The sequence below is a fragment of the Balaenoptera ricei genome, chromosome 14 (genome assembly GCF_028023285.1).
Source record: "Balaenoptera ricei isolate mBalRic1 chromosome 14, mBalRic1.hap2, whole genome shotgun sequence".
Classification (NCBI taxonomy): Eukaryota; Metazoa; Chordata; class Mammalia; order Artiodactyla; family Balaenopteridae; genus Balaenoptera; species Balaenoptera ricei.
In genome coordinates, this window is record NC_082652.1 from 51,523,854 (window position 1) to 51,545,945 (window position 22,092).

The window sequence follows — 22,092 nt, forward strand, 5'->3', positions numbered from 1 at the left end:
TTTCATGTGCTAATTTTCCAACTGCATGTCTTCTTTGATGAAGTATCTGTTCAAATCTTTTGCCCAGTTCTTTATTGTATTGTTTTCTTACTACTGAATTTTGAAAAGTTCTTTATATACACTGGATACTACTTTATCAGATATATGCTATGTAGATAGTTTTCCCCAGTGACTTTTCCTTTCATTTTCCTAACAATGTTTTTCAAAGAGTATAAGTTGTATGTTTTGGTGAAGTCTAATTTATCAATTTTTTTTCTGTATTGGGTTTGTGCTTCTAATGTAGTATCTAAGAAATCTTTGCCTGGGACTTCCCTGGTGGTCCAGTGGTTAAGACTCCACACTCCCACTGCAGGGAGCGCGGGTTCGATCCCTGGTCAGGGAACTAAGATCCCGCATGCTGTGCAGAGTGGCCGAAAAAGAAAAAGGAAAGAAAGAAATCTTTGCCTGACTCAAGATCTTCTGCTGCATTTTGTTCTAGGAGTTTTATAGATTTTAAGTTTTATATTTAGACCTATGATACATCTTTTATTAATTCTTCCTGTTGTATGGAGTATATATTACAGTTGATTTTTTTTGCATGTGGATATCCAGTTGTTCCATCATCATTTGTTGAAAAGACTATCCCTTCACCTCTTACCTTTTGCATCTTTGTCAAAATTAGCTGTCCATATATGTTTGGGTCTATTTCTAGACTTTATTTTGTCCTACTCATCTTTCTGTTTTCTTTCCTGTTTTGATGCCAATGCCACAGTCTCTTTAACAACTATAGCTTCTTATACTGTGTCTTGAAACCAGGAAGTAATTGTCTTTTCTCTTCTCACTTTTCAAATGTATTTTGGCTATTCTAGGTTCTTTACTTTTCCACATGAATTTTATAATCAGCTTGACAGTTTCTACAAAAGTATGTGCTGGAATTTTGATGGGGATTGCATTGAATCTATAGATTAATTGTGGAAGAATTTTAACAATATTGAGTCTTGACACATGAATGCAGTATGCCTCTCATTTATTTAGATCTTTAATTTCTCAGGGATTTTTTTTTTTTTTAGTAAGCCTTTTATTTTGGAATAATTTTATATTTAACGAAAGTTGCAGAGATAGTACCTAGAATACCATTATACCTCCTACCCAATTTTCCCCAATGTTAACATCTTAGTATTATCCGGAATATTTTGTACTTTTCAGTGTCAGGTCTTACACATATTTTGTCAGATTTATCCTTATTTCATATATTTTATGTCTGATTGTTCATTGCTTACATAAGGAAATGCAGTTGCTTTTTGTATATCAGTCTTTTATCCTGCAACTTGCTAAACTTATTACTTCTTATAGCTTTATGGTAGATACTGGATTTTCCACATAGATGCTTATGTTGCCTGTGAATAAAGAAAATTTTACTTCTTCCTTTCCCATATGGACGTCTTAATGTTGACTAGACGTTGTAACATCAGAAGTCCTCACCTTATTCCTCATCTCAGGAACAAAATATTTAGTTTTTGTCCATTAAGCATTATGTTTGCTGTGGATTTCTTTTTATGACTCTTCTTTATCAGGTTGCAAAATCTCCCTACGGTTCCGAGTTTGCAGAGAGTTTTTATCAGGAATGGATGTTAGATTTTGTCAGATGTTTTTTCTTTATCTCTTAACATGATCATATGTTTTTCCCATTTTAGTTTATTAATATGGTGAATTACATTGATTGATTTTTCAAATGATGAACCAACTTTGTATTCCTGGAACTAAACCCCAAATGCTTATATTATATGTATATATGTGTGTGTGTGTGTATATATATATATTTTTTTTTCAGTTCTTTTTATTGAGGTGTAACTAACATATATAACATTATATTAGTTTCAGGTGTACAACCTAATGATTTGATATTTGTATACATTGTGAAGTGATCACCACAATAAGTCTAGCTAACATCCATCATCATACATAGTTACAAGAAATATTTTTTTCTTGTGCTGAGGACTTTTAAGATTTCAGCAACTTTCAGATATGCAGTGCAATATTAACTATAATCACCATGCTGTATGTTACATCCCCCTGACTTAGTTATTTATAGCTGGACGTTTGTACTTTTTGACTCCCTTCACCCATTTCACCTTACCCCCCAATGTTGGCTTCTGGCATCTCCCAATCCATTCTCTGTATGTCTATGAGCTTGGTGGGTTTTTTTATTGTTGCTGTTTTTAGATTCTGCTTATAAGTGAGATCGTACAGTATTTGTCTTTGTCTGACTTATTTCACTTAGCATAATGCCCACAAGGTCTATCCATGTTGTCACAAATGGAAATATTTCATTCTTTTTTATGGCTGAATACTCTTCCACCATTGTGTGTGTGTCTGTCTGTTTTCTTTATCCATTGATCCATTTTCTTCATCCATTTGATGGACACTTAGGTTGTTTCCATATGTTGGCTATCATAAATAATGCTGCAGTGAACATGGGGGTACACGTATCTTTTCAAGTCAGTGTTTTTATTTTCTTTGGGTAAATACCCAGAAGTGGAATTGCTGGATCATATGTTAATTCCAGTTTTAATTTTTTGAGGAACCTCCATACTGTTTTTCATAGTGGCTGCACCAGTTTACATTTCTACCAGCAAGGCACAGGGTTCCCTTTTCCCCATATCCTCTCCAGCACTTATTCCTTGTCTTTTTGATGATAGCCATTCTAATGGGTGTAAGGTGATATCTCATTGTGGTTTTGATTTGCATTACCCTTATGATTAGTGATGTTGAGCATCTTTTCATGTTTCTGTTGGCCATGTATATATCTTCTTTGGAAAAATGTCTATTCAGATCCTTTGCCTATTTTTTATTTATTTATTTAATTTTATTTTATATTTTGCTATTCAGATATATGTGTTCTTTATATAGTTTTTATATTAACCCCTTATCAGATGATTTGCAAACATTTTCTCCCATTCAGTAGGTTGCCTTTTCATTTTGTTGATGATTTCTTGTATTTTTATATATTGGATTCAATTTGCTAAAATTTTGTTTAAAACTTTCATATATAGTGCGTGAGAGACATTGCTATGTAGTTTTCTTTCCTTGTAATGGCTTCATCTGGTTTTGGTATCACAGTAATACTAGCCTCATAGAAATATTTCCTCCTTTGCAATTTTCTGGAAGAGTTTGTGAAGAATTGGTATTTCCTTTTTTAAATATTTGGTAGTGTTTCCCAGTGAAGCAAACTGACCTTGATGAGTTATCTTTGTGGGAAGGTTTTTAACTGCCTATAATTTTTTAAGTAGATACAGGGCTGTTTCATTCAAGGTATCTAATTTTTCGTGGGTGTACTTTGATGGTTTGTGTCTTTCAGGAAATTTGTCCCTTTTATCTGATTTGTCATATTTATTGGCATAAAGTTGTTCATAGTATTCCCTTTTGATCCTTTTATTACCTGAAGAATCCCTAGTGATGTTACCTTTCTTATTCCTGCTATTGGCAATTTGTCTCTTCTCTCTCATACCCTCTATTTTTTTTTTTTTTTGGTGGGAGAGAATTCTGGGAATTGACCAGGAAATTAATGAGTTTATGATTTTATTAATATTTTCAGAGAACAAACTTTTGGTTAATTTATTTTATTTATTTTGATTTACTTTTGGCTGCGTTGGGTCTTCGTTGCTGTGTGCAGGCTTTCTCTAGTTGCGACAAGCAGGAGCTACACTTCATTGTGGTGCACTGCCTTCTCACTGTGGTGACTTCTCTTGTTGCAGGGCACAGGCTCTAGGTGCACAGGCTTCAGTAGTTGTGGCACGTGGGCTCAGTAGTTGTGGCTCACAGGCTGTAGAGCACAGGCTCAGTAGTTGTGGCACACGGTTTTAGTTGCTCCGCGGCATGTGGGATCTTCCCGGACCAGGGCTTGAACCGTGTCCCCTGCATTGGCAGGCAGACTCTTAACCACTGCACTACCAGGGAAGTCCTCATTTCTTTTTCTGTCTCTAATAAGGTTAAAACTGAGGTCATTGATTCTAGATCTTTCTTTCTAATATAGGTGTTAAGTGCTATAAGTTTTCCTCTAAGTATTGCTTCTGAGGCATTCTGCAAATTTTGGTATGTTGTGTTTTTATTTTCATTCAATTAAAAATACTTTCTAATTTCCCTTTGATTTTATTTTTTAACTTAGGTTATTTTGAAATGTATTAGTTTCCATATACTGAGTGTTTTTCAGATATCTTTCTGTTATTGATTTCTAATTTAATTTATTTTGTTCAGAAAACATAGTATGACTTCAATCCTTTGAAATTTAATCTTGGTAAATTTCCATGTTCTTTTGAGAAGAATTTGGATTCTGTTTCTTTTGGGTCGAGTGTTCTGAGAATATGAATTACATTGGTTGACAGTATTGTCTTCCTTATTCTTTTGGTTCTATCGTGAATGGCATTTTGAAATCTCTGACCATAATTGTGGACTTGTCTTTTAATCCTTATAGTTCCTTCAGTTTGTACTTTATGTATTTTGAAGTTCTGTTGTTAGATCCTAAACATTTATGATTGTTATTTTCTCTTGATTAACTGACTAGTTTATTATTATGCAATGAACCTCTTTACTTCTGATAATATTTTCTGCTCTTAAGTCTACTTTCTCTGATGTTAGTATAGCCACTCCAGCTTTCTTTTGAGTTGTGTTTGAATTATGTCTCTTTTTCCATCATTTTACTTTAAGCTGTTTGTTTCCTTTTATTTCAAGTGGGTTTCTTGGAGACAGCATATAATTGGGTCTTGCTGATTTTCTCATCTTGATAATCTTTCATTTTAATAGGGTTGCTTATTAGATCATTTGCATTTGATGTAATAATTGATATGATAGATTAACTCCTATCGTCTTGCTATTTGTTTTCTATTTGATCTATCTGTTCTTTGATCCACTATACTTATTTTGGATTACGTGATTCCTTTTTATGATTCCATTTTATTTCTTTTGTTTTGTTTTGTTTAGTAGATATAACTCTTTGTTATTTTATTGGTTGTTTCACATTTTATACTATATATCTTTAATTTACCACAGTTTACCATCAAGTAATATTGCACTATTTGCATACGAGAACATAAGTATACTTTCATTTCCTTCTACTTTGTGGTATTGTTTTTGTACATTTTACTTCTTCACAGAAATCCCACAATATTATTTATGCTTTAACAGTCAATTATCCCTAAAGAGATTTAAATAATAAAAAAATTTTTCCATCAGATATTATTTTCCTGCTGCCTACAGGATGTTCTTAACATTCCTCATAATGCAGTTCTGCTGGTCAGGAATTTTTTCACCTTTTGCCTGTCTGAAAAGGATCTATTTCCCTTCATTTTTTAACAGTATTAGTGGTGGCTAAAGAATTGTTGGTTTTCCCTTAGGTACTTTAAAAATGTTGCTCCATTTTCCTCTGATTTGCATTGTTTTGGATGAGAAGCCCACTGTCATTTTTCTTTGTTACTTAGTAATGTTGTTTTTTCCTCCAACTGCAATTTTATATTTTTCACTGGTTTTAAACAATTTGATTACTGTTGGTATAGTTTTCTTCGTGTTTCTTGTGCTTGGGTTTTATTGAACGTCTTAGATCTGTAGGTTTATTGTTTTCATTGAATTTGGAAATTTTTTTGGCCATTATCTTTTTAAGTATTTTTTTCTTATCCTTTTGCAGACCATAGTTATACCTATATTTGGCTGCTTGACGTTGTCATAGAGTTCAGTGATTGTTTTTTTCTTTTTTCTTTTTCTTTTTTTCCTACTCTGTGATTCGTTTTGTCTTTTAGGTATCAGTGTTCTTTGTTGCCAGATATCTAATATTTTGGAGTGCCATTATTTCGTGTATTCTGTCTGATCTTTTAGTTTTTTTCACACAAGAGAGTAAATCTGGTCCCTGTTACTCCATATTGACCAGAAGTGAAAGTTTCTAAACTACTAATTACACAGTTAATACACAGATGTATTCTTCTTGTAAAATATTAAAGTAGTATGGAGGTTCCTCAAAAAATTAAAAATAGAACTATACCATATGAGCCAGCAATTCTTCTTTTGGCTATTTATCCAAAGGAAATGAAAACATTAATTTATAAAGATATATGTACCTCTATGTTCATTATAGCATTATTTACAATAGCCAAGATATGGAAGCAACCTAAGTGCCCATTGATAGAGGAATGGATAAGGAAGGGGTGGTGTGTGTGTGTGTGATGGAATATTACTCAGCCATAAAAAAAAAGAATGAAATCTTGCCATTTGTGGCAACATGGATGGACCTGGAGGGTATTATGCTAAGTGAAATGAGTAAATAAGTTAGAGAAAGACAAACACCAAATGATTTCATTTATATGTGGAATCTAAAAAACAAAACAAATGAACAAACAAAACAGAAACAGATTCATAGGTACAGGAAATAGATAGGGTGTTTTCGGTGGGGTGGAGGGATGACCGAAGTAGGGGTTTAAGAGGTATAAACTTTCAGTTATAAAATAAATAAGTCACAGGGACGTAAGGTACCCATAGGGGATATGGTCAATAATATGGTAACAACTTTGTATGATGATGGATAGTAACTAGACTTAATGTGGTGATCATTTCATAATGTATAAAAATATTGAACCTGAAATTTTGTCGTACACCTGAAACTAATATAATATTGTATGTTAAATATAACTCAATTTTTAAAATTCTGATTTCAGTGCCAGTCTCTAATTAGTCATCATTTCTAATTCCAGTCTGTCTCTTCTCAGAGGTTACACCTGGTTATAGTATTTTCTCAGAAGTTGTGTTTTTTTTTTTTTTTTACATGGATACATAAAAAATACCATAGAAACAATATATTATTTTGAAAAATGTTTTCAGTTTATTTCACTTTAATTGCTTTATTGTTTCATCTCTGTCCTATAGGCAGCTAAGAAAGAGCATGCAGCTATCATTCTTTGGAACACTGCATCTTGGAAACAGGTGCAGAATTTAATTTTCCACAGTTTGACTGTCACGCAGATGGCCTTCTCTCCTGAAGACAAGTTCTTACTAGCTGTTTCCAGAGATCGGACCTGGTCACTGTGGAAAAGGCAGGACACAATCTCACCTGAGTTAGGTAAAACAGCTCCTGGTTGGGAAGATTATTAGTGAAACAGTTATGTCCATTTACCTACTTTGAGCAGCTATTGTGTAAAGAGAAATAGAAATGATAACAGGGTGAAGGGCAGAGTCTGGTTGTTGTGAGTCTTTCAAGTTTTGTGATAACTGAGGAAGACCTGACCTTCCTTGTAAGGATGATATGTATTCAGACATCTCAGATAAAGAAACATAAAAATCTACATGTAGAAAATTTGGATTTCGCAGATGGTTACAGAATGCCACCATAAAACCAAATGGGTGATATATACTGAGGGTTTTATGGGACAGGAATAATGAATATACAGTTAAATTATGAAACTCAGAAGGACCATTGTCTTTACCGTTCACCTACCCACCTCTGTCACAGTGATAATTGGGAGGGGTGTTTTGGGCATCCATTTGTGAATAACATGACCCCTGGGCAAGATGTTAACACACCTACCTGCATTCTACTTTGGATCTGGCATAAATTGAAAAAAAAAAAAAAAGGAAAAGGAAAAAAGGCTTCGTGTGATTGCAGCAGTAGCCTATTCTTATTCTTCCAGTTTCACTGAGTAGGTAAAATCTAGAGAGCGTTTAAAGTACTTTGTGTTGTTTAATCCTGTTTTTAATTTTTCCATTGATAAAACCTACTGCAGTTTGATCTTATGATATTTTTAGTCCTTTGGGTTTTTTGTGTTTTAGAGAATACCAGGGACTATGACACATACTGAGCAGTATATGTTGTAACAGACTAATTTCATTTGCAACTACTGATTTCCTAACATGCAACTTTTCCTTTTTTAAAAAGTTAAAGTGATATTATACTAATAAATCCTTTAATTTGTTATATCTTTATGGATTGTGGATTAATAGATACATTAGTCTACCCTCTATACACAGTTATGTCTTTTAGGTTTAGTCCCTATGAGGGCTAGAAGTTAGTTACCCTACACTTAAAATATTGCAAGGGAAGAGTTTTTTTTAAGTTCATTTTTTTTTTTTTTTACATTATTTAAGGGTTCATTAGTCTTTTTTTCCATAGCTTATTAATACACAGATCTGGCTACTTCCTGAGTAAGTTTAAATTTCATCAGACTTCTTCCATAAGCATAAATTGAACTTTTAGTTAAGTGTCCAGAAGATGTTTGTCATCAGTCACTAGAGAGTGACTAGTCAGTATAAAAGCATTTCCTACTAGAAAAATAACTGTATGCACATAGCCTTCTGGTGAGGGATCAGTTGCCTGGCCTTGGTCGGTTGCAAAAGTCTGTGTATATAAATTGATTGTTAAATTACATGTTGTATATGGCATTTAAACATAGCTTTCTACCAGGTAAAAAAACAGCTTTCTGCACTTTGTGACTAGTGCATATGTGTTTCTTTCAGACCCAGTTTTCAGTCTCTTTGCCTTCACTAACAAAATCACTGCTGTGCACAGTAGAATTATTTGGTCTTGTGATTGGAGTCCTGATGGCAAGTATTTCTTCACTGGAAGTCGGGACAAAAAGGTAATTTTTTTTAACTTAATATTTTTTCAAATGTAAAATAGTAATATTACAGGTGTGTAAAAAACACATAATCCTAATTTTCTGATACATCTTTTAAGAATCAGTTTATGTATTTCCTTCTGTGTTTTTCATATGCATACATAAAAAGGCTTTTCTTACTTGTTAAATTCTATAAATACATGTCTCTGAAATATCAAATAAGAGAGGAAGGCCCTTCAGACACATGACTATCAGATGGCCCCAGTAGGAGAAAAGTAGTAAATGAAATGGGTCAAGACTAAGAAAGTAGGAGAGCAGGAGTGGATGGAGGGACATAGGGAAAGACAGTTTCTGCTTTTCTTTTTCGTTCTTTTGTGAATTTAAAATTCTTTCTATAATGAATGATTATTACCTTTTCATTCAGCAGAGGAAGCGGGGTGTGTGCCTGTGTGTGTCACGAGCTGTGAATAAAATCAGAACAAGTTAGCTAGCAGTAGGTTCTTGACCATGACCCTCGCCCTTGTTCTCTGGGAAATGTTCCCCTGGCCTCTGGTCTTTCCTCTGTTTTCATGCTCTTTAAAGCATCCTTTCCTTTTTCTGCACTTCCTGCAGACCAGAGGTGCTGAGGCACTTGAGCGTTTCCTTTCCTCTCCTGCCCTCTCCAGTCACAGTCATGGTACAAGTTACAGAAGCAGAGGACTAACACAGCATGTTGTCACTCAGTGAAACACTGAAATGTTAGCCTCTGAAGTGCTTTCTCGCAGACCTTTACTTCTGTCATTTGCCTATTCATTTCTTCCCCGGCATTCGTCTTCCTGCTTTCTGCCAGCTGCTCAGGCAGCAGGACTGCTGCTGCCTTCCACAGTCAGGCCCGGTAGCAGATGGTCCAGCTGTGGCTGTCACAGTTCGGTCAAGGCTGAAACGGACAAAGCATCATCCACCATGCAGTCTCAGGAATGCACTCCTGCTTGCTTGGGCGGAGCCCTCTGCTCAGAATCTTGCTCTGGTCCTGCGTTTTCACTTCCCTCTCCATTTCTTTGTGACCATTCACACCCTTTTGAGGCATGAGCTTCCAGGAGAGCCTCATTTCTTATGCGGTGTATTATCAAGGTTAGGGCCTCCCGAGTGAGCTGAGCTGATTCCATGAGCAGTGGGTGGTGTGGAAGAAGAGCCAGGGACTTGGCTGGTTTCATGCATTTTGTGGTAATTTCTTGGGGTGGTGCACGAGCACCTTGAGGACGTGGTGGACAGTATCTCACTGGATCAGAGCTGGTTTCCTGAGTGTAAAGAGCAGGCTGAACACCCCTGGCCTCTGGGCGGGACAGTCATCTTTGGACCAGCGCAGTTGGATAGTTGAGGTCTCAGAGACATGTATCTGCCACATGGTGGCTTCTCTGTGATGCTTGAAATGCTCAGAAGTCCTGGAACACACATGAAAATGATGCATTGTTTTAAATGTCAGTGTCCTCTATGCCATTGAAATGCTCTAATGCATTGCTAGAAACCTTGCAAAGAGAAAGTTTTACAGAGTTTGATGTGTCTGTGTTAGGTGGTTGTCTGGGGTGAGTGCGACTCCAGCGAGGACTCCACTGAGCACAGCATCGGCCCCTGCTCCTCCGTTCTGGACGTGGGCGGAGCTGCGACTGCCGTCAGTGTCTGCCCAGTGCTTAACCTTTCCCAACGGTCAGTCTCTGCGTGGGGCTTCATCTTATGTTTTCTTTAAGAAGACCACTTAGTTTCTCAATGTGTAGCCCTCTTATACTTTTATCTTTGGGTTCTCTTAGGTTCCAAGTTAACTATTTTTTTTATAATGCTTATGTTTCTCATAGGATTTCTTTTTTGTTTTTAACACCATTTTATTTTATCTTATCTTTCTGATCAACCCCTATTTATTTATTTATTTGTTTGTTTGTTTGGCTGCGCCGCGTGGCTTGTGGGATCCTAGTTCCCAGACCAGGGATCGAACCCAGGCCCCCCGCAGTGGAAGCTCAGAGCCCCAAACACTGGACCACCAGGGAACTCCCCTCATAAGAATTGCTAAATTGATAGAGCTTGATGATATTCAGCGTGGTGAAATAGAGATTGGGAGTGTGGCTCAGAGGTTCTTGTTTCACCAAATTTAGGACTGTGGTGCTTTCTCTGTAACAAGTATCTTCGGTAGAACAAGGGTCTCTGCTGCCAGCCAGGGAAACACTGGCTCATAGGCCTTGCCAGCAGAGGGCAGAGGTAAAACTGTGAGCATCCTCGACGGAGAGGAGCCTCTGTGAGCGCACAGTAGAGCAGCGCACTGGATCCTGGGCCCGAATTTTAAACAGAGTCCTTTGTAAGCCAGAGACAGTGGGAGCACTGAAGAACGACTTTAGATTCGTGATGGAGATAACACTAGTTCATGCTAAATTAATCACTGTCTTTCCCTTCCCTTAAAAACAGATATGTTGTTGCAGTAGGATTAGAGTGTGGAAAGATTTGTCTATATTCTTGGAAAAAGACTGATCAAGTTCCAGAAATAAATGACTGGATGCACTGTGTAGAAACAAGTCAAAGGTATTTCCTTCCTATTTTTGCTTCCATCAGATTAGATAGAAATCATGGAGTCTTTAGCAGCAAATCTTATGTCACATTTGCATGGAGAGAAACACAAATCTGTTCATGGTGCTTACTGCTAATTTGTACCTCTGTGTTTTGTGACAGTCTCTTGAAATTGATGTTTGTTACTATATTGCACTTGTTTTTTAAAAGTTTATTTGACCAAATTGCTTGTTTGCATGATACTGTGTTTACAGACAACGCATTGGAGATGAAAGTGATTTTCATAATGATGAGTTTCAGAATTTGACTAAGTAGAATCTTAGTAAAATTTAATTCAGAATGTTGGTGGTTTTTTGGAAATATTATAGATTGTGTTTGGTAGCCGAATCTCGTGTTTGAACACTTCAGCTCACATCCTGAAATGGAGTAAACCGTCAAGTGCCCCTCAAAGCCCTGTGACCAGCCTTCAGGCAGAGTAAGTGCTCCTGAGCCTTGTGCCCTGGGCATGGGCCTTTGCCACCTGAGCTGGCTCAGAGCACCTGCTGTTTACAGCCTCCTTCTCCTCCACCTGCTTAGACAGCAGGGAACACTTTTTAATCTGCTTCTTTACCCATTTCATTCATTAAAAATGACTAAACTTTCAAAAAGTCATTAATGTCATTCTGTGTTAGATTTTTTTAGGATTCTTCAACCTTCATATATTTAAACTATCCAAAATATAACTTCAAATACAATTCCAAACGACAGCATCATGAGGAAGGCCATTGGCTTGATGCCGAGAGATGGATTGTACAAGATATACCTTCCAGGGGAGTTTGTCTCCTTACCGGCAAAGCATGTTAATGCTCATGATAATTGTATTTATTTAAATGTATTTAAAATGAGATCTGCTTTATTACTGCTGTCCTCATGGGTTCTCTCCCACCTCTCTGATGCTGGGTTTAGCTGTTGAAACAGTTCATGCTGTTGGCTTACTGAAGAGAGAGGTATCCAATGAAATTCCATGTTTCAGGCATTTGAAATTTCCTCTCTTCCTGGCCTCCCCTCCCCTGCTTTTCCTTCCTTTCACTTTGCCCTACCCGTGGTGCTTGCTCTGCCTCTGCCCAGTACCCAGACCACTTCTGTGGCCCGAATGTGGAACAGTGGCAAGAAGCCCCTCAGAAAGTATGGGCAGGGGACATGTACAGAATTTGAGTTTTTCATTTAAAATTTTTTTAGTCATTATGGTGACTTTGGATTTGCAAGAACTAATTCCTGGCTTACCTTATATTATTTGGATTGCTAATATTACACTTAACAGATTACAAATACTTTTCAAATGAAAGGTTTTGCTGATAATGAAATATAAACGAAGGTAATATAAGCAAACACTGCCTTCTAGGTTGGCTCCCCAAACTCCCTGTCTTCTAAATGTGATCTGTTAACACGCTGGATTTAAAGAACATTACCAAAAAAGAAAAGAAACGAAACATACCTTCTCAAAGCATATATAGCCAAATAAGTACTGTCCCTCAAAGTAACTTCTCTGGGATGCAAAGTACTATATATATACTAGTCTATATATATACTTGTTTCAGTGATGTCACTACTTCAAATCATTCTTTTAATGAAATGAGAGAACTTTAATATTAATCCAGAACAAATGAGATCCCAGTGATGTTGCTGTTACTTAAAATATTTTTGGAACTTCTCTTTAGGAACTGTGTTCAAAACTAGCTTACTAGTGATGCAAGAAAACCAATTATGATACCTTTTACATAAAGTTTTTCTCATTTTGACCATTCACTTTTTTTTTTTTTAGCTTAACCTTCATCTTATTTATAAGCTCCTATCCAGATGACTTTTGACTTCTTTCAGTAATCAAATTCATCCTCAAAGGAAGATGAGCTTTCATTGAGAATACTCAGGTCGTAGTCTGTGTGGAAGTATTTCCTTTAGGAGAATTTCAGGAAACACTGAGGCACAGCAGCATTGTTGGAATGTGTGGACCCTTCTAGAGTGGCCACTTGCAAGGGCTCACAGTCATTTGGTGACTTAGGTTCTGGTGTGCTGATTTTTTTAAATGTGTTTCATCACTTCGAGGCTGTGCTTCATTCTTTTGATCCTGAGAGTGCGTTGGCGACAGGGACTCTTCAGAGTCTGCAAGTATGATTTGTGAGCTCAGGCATTATTTTCAGTGTTTACTGCTTTACAACTTGCTTAAGCTTTTCACCTTATTCCGTTTTGGTTTGGAGGACTAGTTTGCAGGTTAAATTTATAGAGGATATTGTATTTCATAGAGATTTATTAATAATCTATGTTTGGTGGCATCCTAGGTCAGCCATGGGGGCTGGGGGAGTGCGTTAATATGAACCTCTTGCCCAGGGTCGTGCAGTTACAGGTCACATTGGAGACCAAGGTTCTTTCACTGGGTAGTTTATTAAATCTTTCACTCTTTCCTTACCCAGCAGTAAATAATGAGAGTAAGCGTCCATTCAAGTTACAGGGATGTCAGAAGATCAAATAATGTAGAATATGTTGCAAAGTTGGAATTCTTTAGAAAAGGAACACATTTAGTAATGTTGCCTGAAAGACCGATTTTAATAGTTAAAATTGATGGTTAAAGCAAAATTTGACAGAAATGCATTGTCTATTTCTTGCTCTTTTTGGTGGTGTCCTTGGTCAGTAAGTAAAATATTTTCAAGGCTAACATAAAATTGCTAAAATATTAGTGATGGTATTTTAAAACCTGTACTTTTTTTTTTTAAAAAAGAGACAAAAACATGTTTATTTCATAAGTGCTTTAGACACATATTTTATACATATTTTGGATCATAAAGTATATCTAAACAAAATCAGAGGATGAGATTGTAAAGTATATATAGACAAAATTCAGGATATTTTCTGACTGTAGAAAAATAAATAACAAAAAGATAATTAGAAAGTCTCCAACTGTTAGAAATTAAGCAACATACTTTCAAACAACACATGGGTCAAAGAAAAAATTACAATAGAAATTAGAAGATATTTTAAACAGAAAGAAAATGAAGACACAGCATATGAACCTTTGTGGAAAATAGCGAAAACAATGCCTAGAGGGGAATTCATAGCCTTAACTAGATATATTAGAAAAGAACAAAGACTGAAAATCTATAATCTAAGCATCCATCCCAAGATGCTGGGAAATGTATAGTAAAGCATACAAAGTAAGTAGAAGAAAATAATTAAGATTAGAGAACTCAATGAAAGATAAATACACACAGAGGAATACATTAACACAAGAGGTGAAAACCTGTACATTTAGATGTTCAGGTTTTGACTTCTATTTATGTTAACAACACTAATAGGAAGAGCATACTAATTGAATTAATATGCAGGTGAGCACCAGAAAAATATTTCATAGTCATAGCATACATTCATTTCATGATTTCTCTGTCTTTGTTTTAGCCAAAGTCATACACTTGCTATCAAAAAATTATGCTGGAAGAACTGTAATGGGAAAACTGAACAGAATGAAGCAGAAGGCACTGAATGGTTACACTTTGCAAGTTGTGGTGAAGATCACACTGTGAAGATACACAGAGTTAACAGATGTGCACTGTAATGGACTTAATGACTGCAAGCATATACTTGTTGGTGTCTTAAAAATATTTATCATGTAAATAGATAACCTTTCTTTACCTCATAATTTCATTGCATTTCATGCTTAAGCTCTATGGCAGTAGTCCTTATGTGAGTCTCAGACCCTTTGAAATATGATGAAAGCTACAGACTCTTCTCTCAAAATGTTTATATACACACAGTCTCAGAACCTTGCCCATACTTTCAGGGATTCAGACCTGCATCTGTGTGTCCCAGATTGAGAGCCTCTATTCTTTCTTTCTTCATGACCAAATTTGCCTAATTTTGTGTCATTTCGGGCCTTCTCTTTTCAAATGTTTGGGACGTTTCATTATTTACTACCCTCCTCTGAGGGAGAGCCTAGAAAATAAAAAGAGATAAAACCCAGATTACTCAATTTTTATTTTAACAGTTTTTGTAAATAAGCAGACCACACAAAGTGTGGTCTTGACCCCTCCCTCCCGGTACACACCAGCCATTCTAGGAATTTGGCAGGTTGTGAGTTTGAACTGTAGTCGGTCTCTTCTCTTACTCTTTAAAAGTACATAGATGCTTCCTTCAGAGTTTGACTTAAAGTGCTTAAAGTAACTGAGAGACATAGGGGCTGGAAAGTATCATCCGAATCACCTGAATTTCTGTGAAGTTGCAAGGATGAGTCACAAGAGGAAGGATGAAGTCATGAGCGTGAAGGATGTCCCTCAGGGAGAGGGAGCGGTGGGAGCAGAGGGCAGAAGAACACACCAGAAAGAGTGCTGGGTGTGCCTGCTGAGGTTTGGGAGGCTGCCCGCCAGAGCTGAGCACTTGGGAGTTGGGTGGAGAGGGGTTAAGAGAGGGTGTGGGAGAGCCTGCGAAGACTGGTGGGAGAGCCAGGCCTCTCCTGACCCTGTGGGAACATGAGCCACCTGGCAGATTGCCACTTTGCACACTGTACGTAGTAAATAGCTGGAAGGAGGGAGGCGAGGATTTTCTTGCTGGGCGTTTATGCTATTATCTAACATGACATTTTACTTCCAAAGAAGTTAAGTGATACTTAGTCCAAAGAAGTTAAGTGATACTTAGTCTAAATGAAGGTTTTTAGACCAGAACTATCCAGTATTTCTAGTCCAACAGAAATATAATGTGAGCTACCTATGTACTTTAAACTTTTCTGGTAGCCACATGAAGTAAAAAGAAAGAGGTGTAATTTATTTTAGTGACACATTTGTTCAAACCCAGTATATCCCAAATAGTATCATTTTAATATAGTCAATATAAAAAATTATGGAGATATTTTACTCTTTCTTCTGTATGAAATCTTTGTACACTACAAATTGCATTTTACACTTAGAGCTCATCTCAATTCATAACTAGCCACATTTCAAATGCTCACTAGCCACCTGTGGCTAGTGGCTATATCCATATTTGGACAGTGCAGTTCTAGACCACTGAATCTGTATAAACTTGTCTTACACCCTTAGGGGTGTGTGTGTGCATGTGAGCATGCATGCACCAAGGCAGTGAGCACCTGAGCTTCTTAACCTCAGAAACCAGGATGCTCTGAAGGATGATTTCTTTGCTTATCTGCTGAAGGATCTGAATCTTCCCGTTGGCACACAGCAATTTGTTCAGATCCTGCGCACATGGGGTTCCAGAGCAGACTCAGTGGACTAACAGTCCTTTAGAGCCTTTTCCAGCACGGAACTCAACCCCCTGAGGTCTCCTGAAAGCAGGCCTAGTCTTGGAGAGACCAAGTTCATGGTTAGTTGTTGTTTTGCCAGTTGTAAATAGACAGTTTTCCCAAGTTGTCCTGAAGCATCTTCCTCAGTAATCACCTGTGTAATTAATTCAGTTCAGTAAGTGTTTCCAGGACTTGGTGTACATTTGGGCAGTATAGTGAACTCCATACACATACATTGTACTTTTACCATGATAGTCTTCATCTGCTAAAGGAGAACACTTTGAACCATACTGTAGTAGTTCATAACATCTAAAGCAAAAAGGCAGTCTTGCAGCTTTGCTCTGGAGTTGCTGAGGAGTATTTCAGAATCCCTGACCTGCCCTTCCTTGTCTTCCCTGATAATTTCATTTTTCTGCCTGAGTCACAGCATCAAAGCTCAGACTGATGCCAAGTGCCAACCTAAGCAGTTGCTATCTTCTGACCTACATGACTTTCCTAGATGGAGGAGAGGTGATTGGGTTGTGTTCCCAGCACATGTTTACCTTGGGCAACAAGGAGCCAAATCACTATCTTCCCAGTAGCCTCAGGGGGAGCAGCCATGGTTATTGGTTCCAAAGAGAGACTGGGGGAATTTGAGGGAGACTGTGCCAATTCAGGAATAAAAGGAAAGCCAGAATCATTCCCTGTCTTAAGTTATCCTCGCCACCGTAGAAAATCTTGGGTTGTCTGTAAGAAAAATGCAAGGCCTTCTACCCACTTCTGTACAAATCCTATGTACTTCTCAAGGCAATCTGGGTGAGGGTTGGAACCCCGATGTAAGGAATCAGAAGTGCGTTTGAATCCTGACTTACACTGGCTATACCTGGGTAAGCTTTCCCCCTCATCTCTGTAAATGGAGATAATATTAATGGATCAGTCTGACCTCGATTCAGCTCTGTGTGAAAGAAAATGCAAAATGTTCTTTCTGGCTTATTGCGAGAGAGAAGTTTTCTCTCTCAAAAGCAGTCAAGGTAGGCAGACCAGGTCGGGCAGGGAGCCTTCTCAACATGGTCAGGGGACCCAGGCTCTTTGCTACCATGCTCAGCGTGTGGCTTCCTCACTATCCAGGATGGCTGCTTGGCCTCCTGCCATGACCTTTGCATCCCAGCCAGGAGAAAGCAGGAAGGCATAAGAGGCTTGCCCCTAACTTTAAGAAAACTTGGAAGTCCATACCGTTGTGCTTAACCTCTGTGGCCTGAATTTTGTCTTGTAGCCGTACCTCAAGAGAGGCTGGGAAATGAAATCTTTATTGCAGGTGGTCATGTGCTTAGCTGGGAATTGAAGTGCTTTATTCTGGAAGAAAGAACAAATGTTAGTCTCATTTCATAAAAAATAACCACTTCATAGGGTTGTTCTGAGGATTAAATGAGCCAATGCATGAAAAATGCTAGCCCAAGGCCTGGATATAGTAAGACACCAATAATCGGTAACTGTTACAATTAAATAAAGCTCAGCTCATGTCACCTCCATAGAGCCTTTATTAATCCCCTTGTTTCAAGTATTCTTTCACTGAATTCATAGTATTTTCTTCTCATTTTCTTTTATGGCATTTGTTACTTCCTATGTTTTATTAATGTATGTCTTAAGCAGTATCAATTAGCTGCTTTCTATGGTGAGAAAAGTTTGTCTCAAAAAGATACAGGGAATTAATTAGCTCACATAACTGGAAACAGTCCAGTGGTAGGACAAAGCCCATGTATGGTTTGACCAGGACACTGTTTCCCTTTCTCTGATTCTCTCAGCTCTGCCCTCTCCATGTGTCAGTCGTCTTCTAAGGCTGTCCTTCCTCATGGCTATGAGATGGATGAAAGCAGCCCCTGAGGTTACAGATTCCCTTGCTCATTCATATCAAAAAGAATAAACTTTTGGGAGTTCCCTGGCGGTCCAGTGGTTAGGACTCAGCACTTTCACTGCCGTGGGCCCAGATTCGATCCCTTGTCGGGAAACTAATATCCTGCAAGCCGTGTGGTGAGGCCAAAAAAAAAAAGAATTAACCTTTATACATGAAGTCCCTAGCTTTACTCTGAGTGGACCATCCTGAATTAATCACTGTGGTCAGAGGTAACCACACATTGAGTGGCTGGAGCCTGCCCATGTAGCAAGAGCATGAGATTACCTATTCTGGAGCTGGAGGCAGGGTCGGTCCCATTAAGACCGTGTGGTTGCTCTACATGGGGTGGTTTTCCAAAGCAAAATCGGAGGGGCAGTGGGTGCTGGATAGGTAACCAATGAAAGCCAAGCGTACAAGCCTACTAAAGCCTAAACATCAGGGCATCAGATTTGTTTTCTTGTTTTCCATAGCACCTAGCACAATGTAGCTGGCCCTGTGTACTGTCAAATATTTGCTGAATTCAAGAATAAGTTTGATCGCACAGATGGCTGGCTGGTGGAGGAAGCATTCTCCAGTGTAATCCACTGGTCAGTAAATAGGAAAATTGGCATCAGATCCTTTCCCTGTCTTGGTGGCATAAAGAGGTAGGGAACAAAGAGCAGGAAGGAGATGTCAACCCAGAAGGGAACAAGAAGGGCGTGGTTTGGCCCAGTCCACCCACCCTTGAATGAACAGGGAGAAGCTGGGCCCCGAGGAAAAGGGCCTCAGCTGTGGGTCCACCCACCCTCTCACTCCTGTGGTCTGCCTAGTACTCGGGGCGGAGGGCCGGGTGTTGTTTTGAACATGAGTCTGGATATAACGGAGCCTTGTTCCCAAACATGGTGATTTTGAGCTGCCCTTTTAGCTTCTGTTTCACAAAAAAGTTCTCCTATCACTCCAGGGGAGGGAGCTTCCTGGGGTTTTCTGATCTTTTTTTCCACTGCTCTCAAGTTGTTTCTGCCAGAGCTTCCAACCTCCAGGCTCTAGAGAGAAACCTGCCTCCACTGCTGTCTCTCTTCCTGCTCTGCAGGCCTTCTGATTTCTCCGGTATCAGGATATCTAGGTCAGCAGGTTCTCATTGTTAGGGAGGTATGCATTTCACTTCTGGCAGGAAGCACCAATTTCATTATCCAAACTAAATTCAGCCTCCTCTGAAACACCGACCCCATCTCAACTACTTGGCAGAAAATATGATCCATCACAATTGGCAACTCCCAACTACCTCTATGATCAAGAGGCCTCGGGGGTTTTAGCCAGTGGAAAACCTCTACCCTTCCTTACCATTTAAGACTGGACCGTTATAATGGAGCTTCCATCCCCACCAGGATAACAGAAATGCTCACTTAGGTCACTGCATATCACCGAACCAAGCAAGTTGAATAATCTGATCAGTCCTTGTCCTAACTGGCTTTTCAGCCTTAGTTACCACCAAGGCGCTCTCCTCTAGCTCTCCTCCCATCTCTCTTGACTACCTTCTCATTAGTCAGTGGCATGGAGGCAGGTGATCCTTAAATGTCACTGGCCTCAGACACACCTCTTCCCGTCCCTCCTGGACCCCAGCCATGCTCCTCTGCACCATAGGGTCTGCCCCGCTCTCTTGCCTCAGTCCCCATCCCTACCCCTCATCCCCTACCACAGGCTGTGCTCCAGCCTCACTGAAGTTCCTGCTTTGGGAATTTTCTGAGCCTTTTGCACCTCCAGACCATTGTACATGGAATGCTACCGCCCCACCCAGGACCCTCTGGAGTCCTAGGTGGAGGAGGCTCAACCTTTTGAAGGAAGGCCCCTTCTTGGGCTCTGCAGCACGGAGAGGCGACCTGGCTGTAGAGCCATCTTCTTCACTGTCCTGGGGGCCTCTCAGCCCAGAGGCTGCCTCATGGACTGTTGTCTTCCCAGCGCCTACCATGTTCCTAGCAGGGAGCAGCTTCCCGATGAACATTGAATGAGTGTCCCTGCCAAAGCACGTTTTCATCTGCAGTGATTCAGCCTGGACAGTTCCAAGAGGTTGTAGCTGGTTTCCCTGCCCCCAGTTCCACCACCCCATCCAGCCTGGGCACAGTCATTAGACAGTTTGGTCGAAATCACCTCTTGGGGACACTTTCTTGCTCAAAAATCTTCAGAATGAAATTCTATTCCCTTAGACTGACTTAAACCTGCCTTTCAAAACCTGCCTCCAAACCTGCCCCACCTCCTTCCTCAATCCCCACAGACTCTAACTCTGAGAGGCACTCACTGAACTGTTGCCAAGTGAGTGAATGAATGAATAGTACATGAATGAATGTCTCCTGTATTGTGGAGATTCTCAAGAATGGAGTCCATTGCCAGGGAACACATCATCCTGAGTACAGAACCAGGCTGAGTGGGATGGCCCAGGGGCAGAGCCTCACCAAGGGGGAAAGATTTTAAGACAAAATTGGGGCTGTCTACCCAATCTGGCTATAGACATACTTTTCACAGTTCTTGGTGAGAGAGGGGTGTCCGGAGGAGCTGAAGGGCTGTTTCACTACAAAGCTATGAACTTTGGGTGCAGAGGCTGGTGGCTGCCTGGGGCCTCAGCATGGACCAGCTCAGGCTATTCCAAGGTCCCAGGGCCAGCAGATGGACCAGGGGAGATGAAGCGGTGGTAGGCCTATAGCACAGGAGTTCACTGAACGATGAACACGTGTAAGACGTTCACTGATGGGGACTGGAGGTTCTGCTTCAGGCAGGGTAAGAGCGAGCGCTCCGATTTCTGACAGTCTCTTTCTGGCAGGAGAGGCCCAGGGAGTCTTGGTGAAATGCACTTGAAGGTGCCAATTAGAGACTGAGGCTCCCGACGTCCCCACCCACCCCACCCTCTCTTCTTTACTGTGGCCCAGACCACAGGCTTCCTCCTTTGGGGTGCCTTCCCTGGACTCCCTGGCGGGAAGGAGCTCCTTTCTCTCTTCTCTCCTGCCATTCCACACTTGCCTCCTGAAGCGGAGCCACAGGGCACTCAGCCCCCATTGTCTGTGTCATTTCCCTACGTGGACGTAGGCACAATATCTTCACATCCTCCTGAGCACACGGTCCCCTGGGCAGAGCCAGGGGCTTAAAGATACTTCTTGACTAAGTGGTAATTCAGTGGTTTTTAATGACCTTAAGGGTTCTGCACTGTACATCAAAGGACACAGTCAACAGAGTGAAAAGGCAACTACAGAATGGGAGAAAATATTGCAAATGATAGATCTGATGAAGGGTTAATATCCAGTCTATATAAAGAACTCCTACAACTCAACAATAAAAAAACAACCAAGTTGGGGGCAGAGCAGGGGGGAGCAAAGGACTTGAACAGACAATTCTCCAAAGATGATATATAAATGGCCAATAAGCACGTGAAAAGATACTCAACACCACTAATCATTAGGGAAATGCAAATCAACAACACAATGAGAGGCAACCTCACACCCAGTAGGATGGCTACTGTAACAATAACAAAAACCTAACCAAACAAAACAAAACCAGAAAATAACTATTGGTGAGAATATGGAGGAATTGGAGCCCTTGTGCACCATTGGTGAGAATGTAAAATGGTGTAGCCGCTATGGGCAACACTATGGCAATTCCTCAAAACTTAAAAATAGAACTACCATATGATCCAGCAATCCCACTTCTGACTATATATATCCAAAAGAATTGGAAGTAAATTCTCAAAGAGATACTCATACACCCATGTTCCTAGCATATTTGCAATAGCCAAGAGGTGGAAGTATTCCAAGTGTTCAGCAATAGATGAATGGGTCAAAAAATATGGTATATACATACAGTGAAACATTATTCAGCCTTAAAAAGGAAGGAAGTTCTGAACA

The 22,092-nt window shown here is 39.3% G+C and overlaps 1 protein-coding gene across 2 annotated transcripts in view; it reads left to right on the top strand.

Annotated features, from left to right (window-relative positions):
- Positions 1-17,858, top strand: part of ELP2 (elongator acetyltransferase complex subunit 2) — a 47,717-nt gene extending 29,859 nt beyond the window's left edge. The window contains exons 18-22 of one of the 2 annotated variants that reach the window (XM_059895537.1): positions 6,886-7,078; positions 8,470-8,591; positions 10,120-10,253; positions 11,001-11,114; positions 14,526-17,858. In XM_059895537.1, coding sequence (XP_059751520.1) covers positions 6,886-7,078; positions 8,470-8,591; positions 10,120-10,253; positions 11,001-11,114; positions 14,526-14,682 — 720 coding nt within the window. In that variant the 3' untranslated portion in view covers positions 14,683-17,858. The remainder of the gene's footprint in view (positions 1-6,885; positions 7,079-8,469; positions 8,592-10,119; positions 10,254-11,000; positions 11,115-14,525) is intronic. The other variant, XR_009497380.1, reaches the window with a different exon arrangement.
- Positions 17,859-22,092: the final 4,234 nt, after the last annotated feature.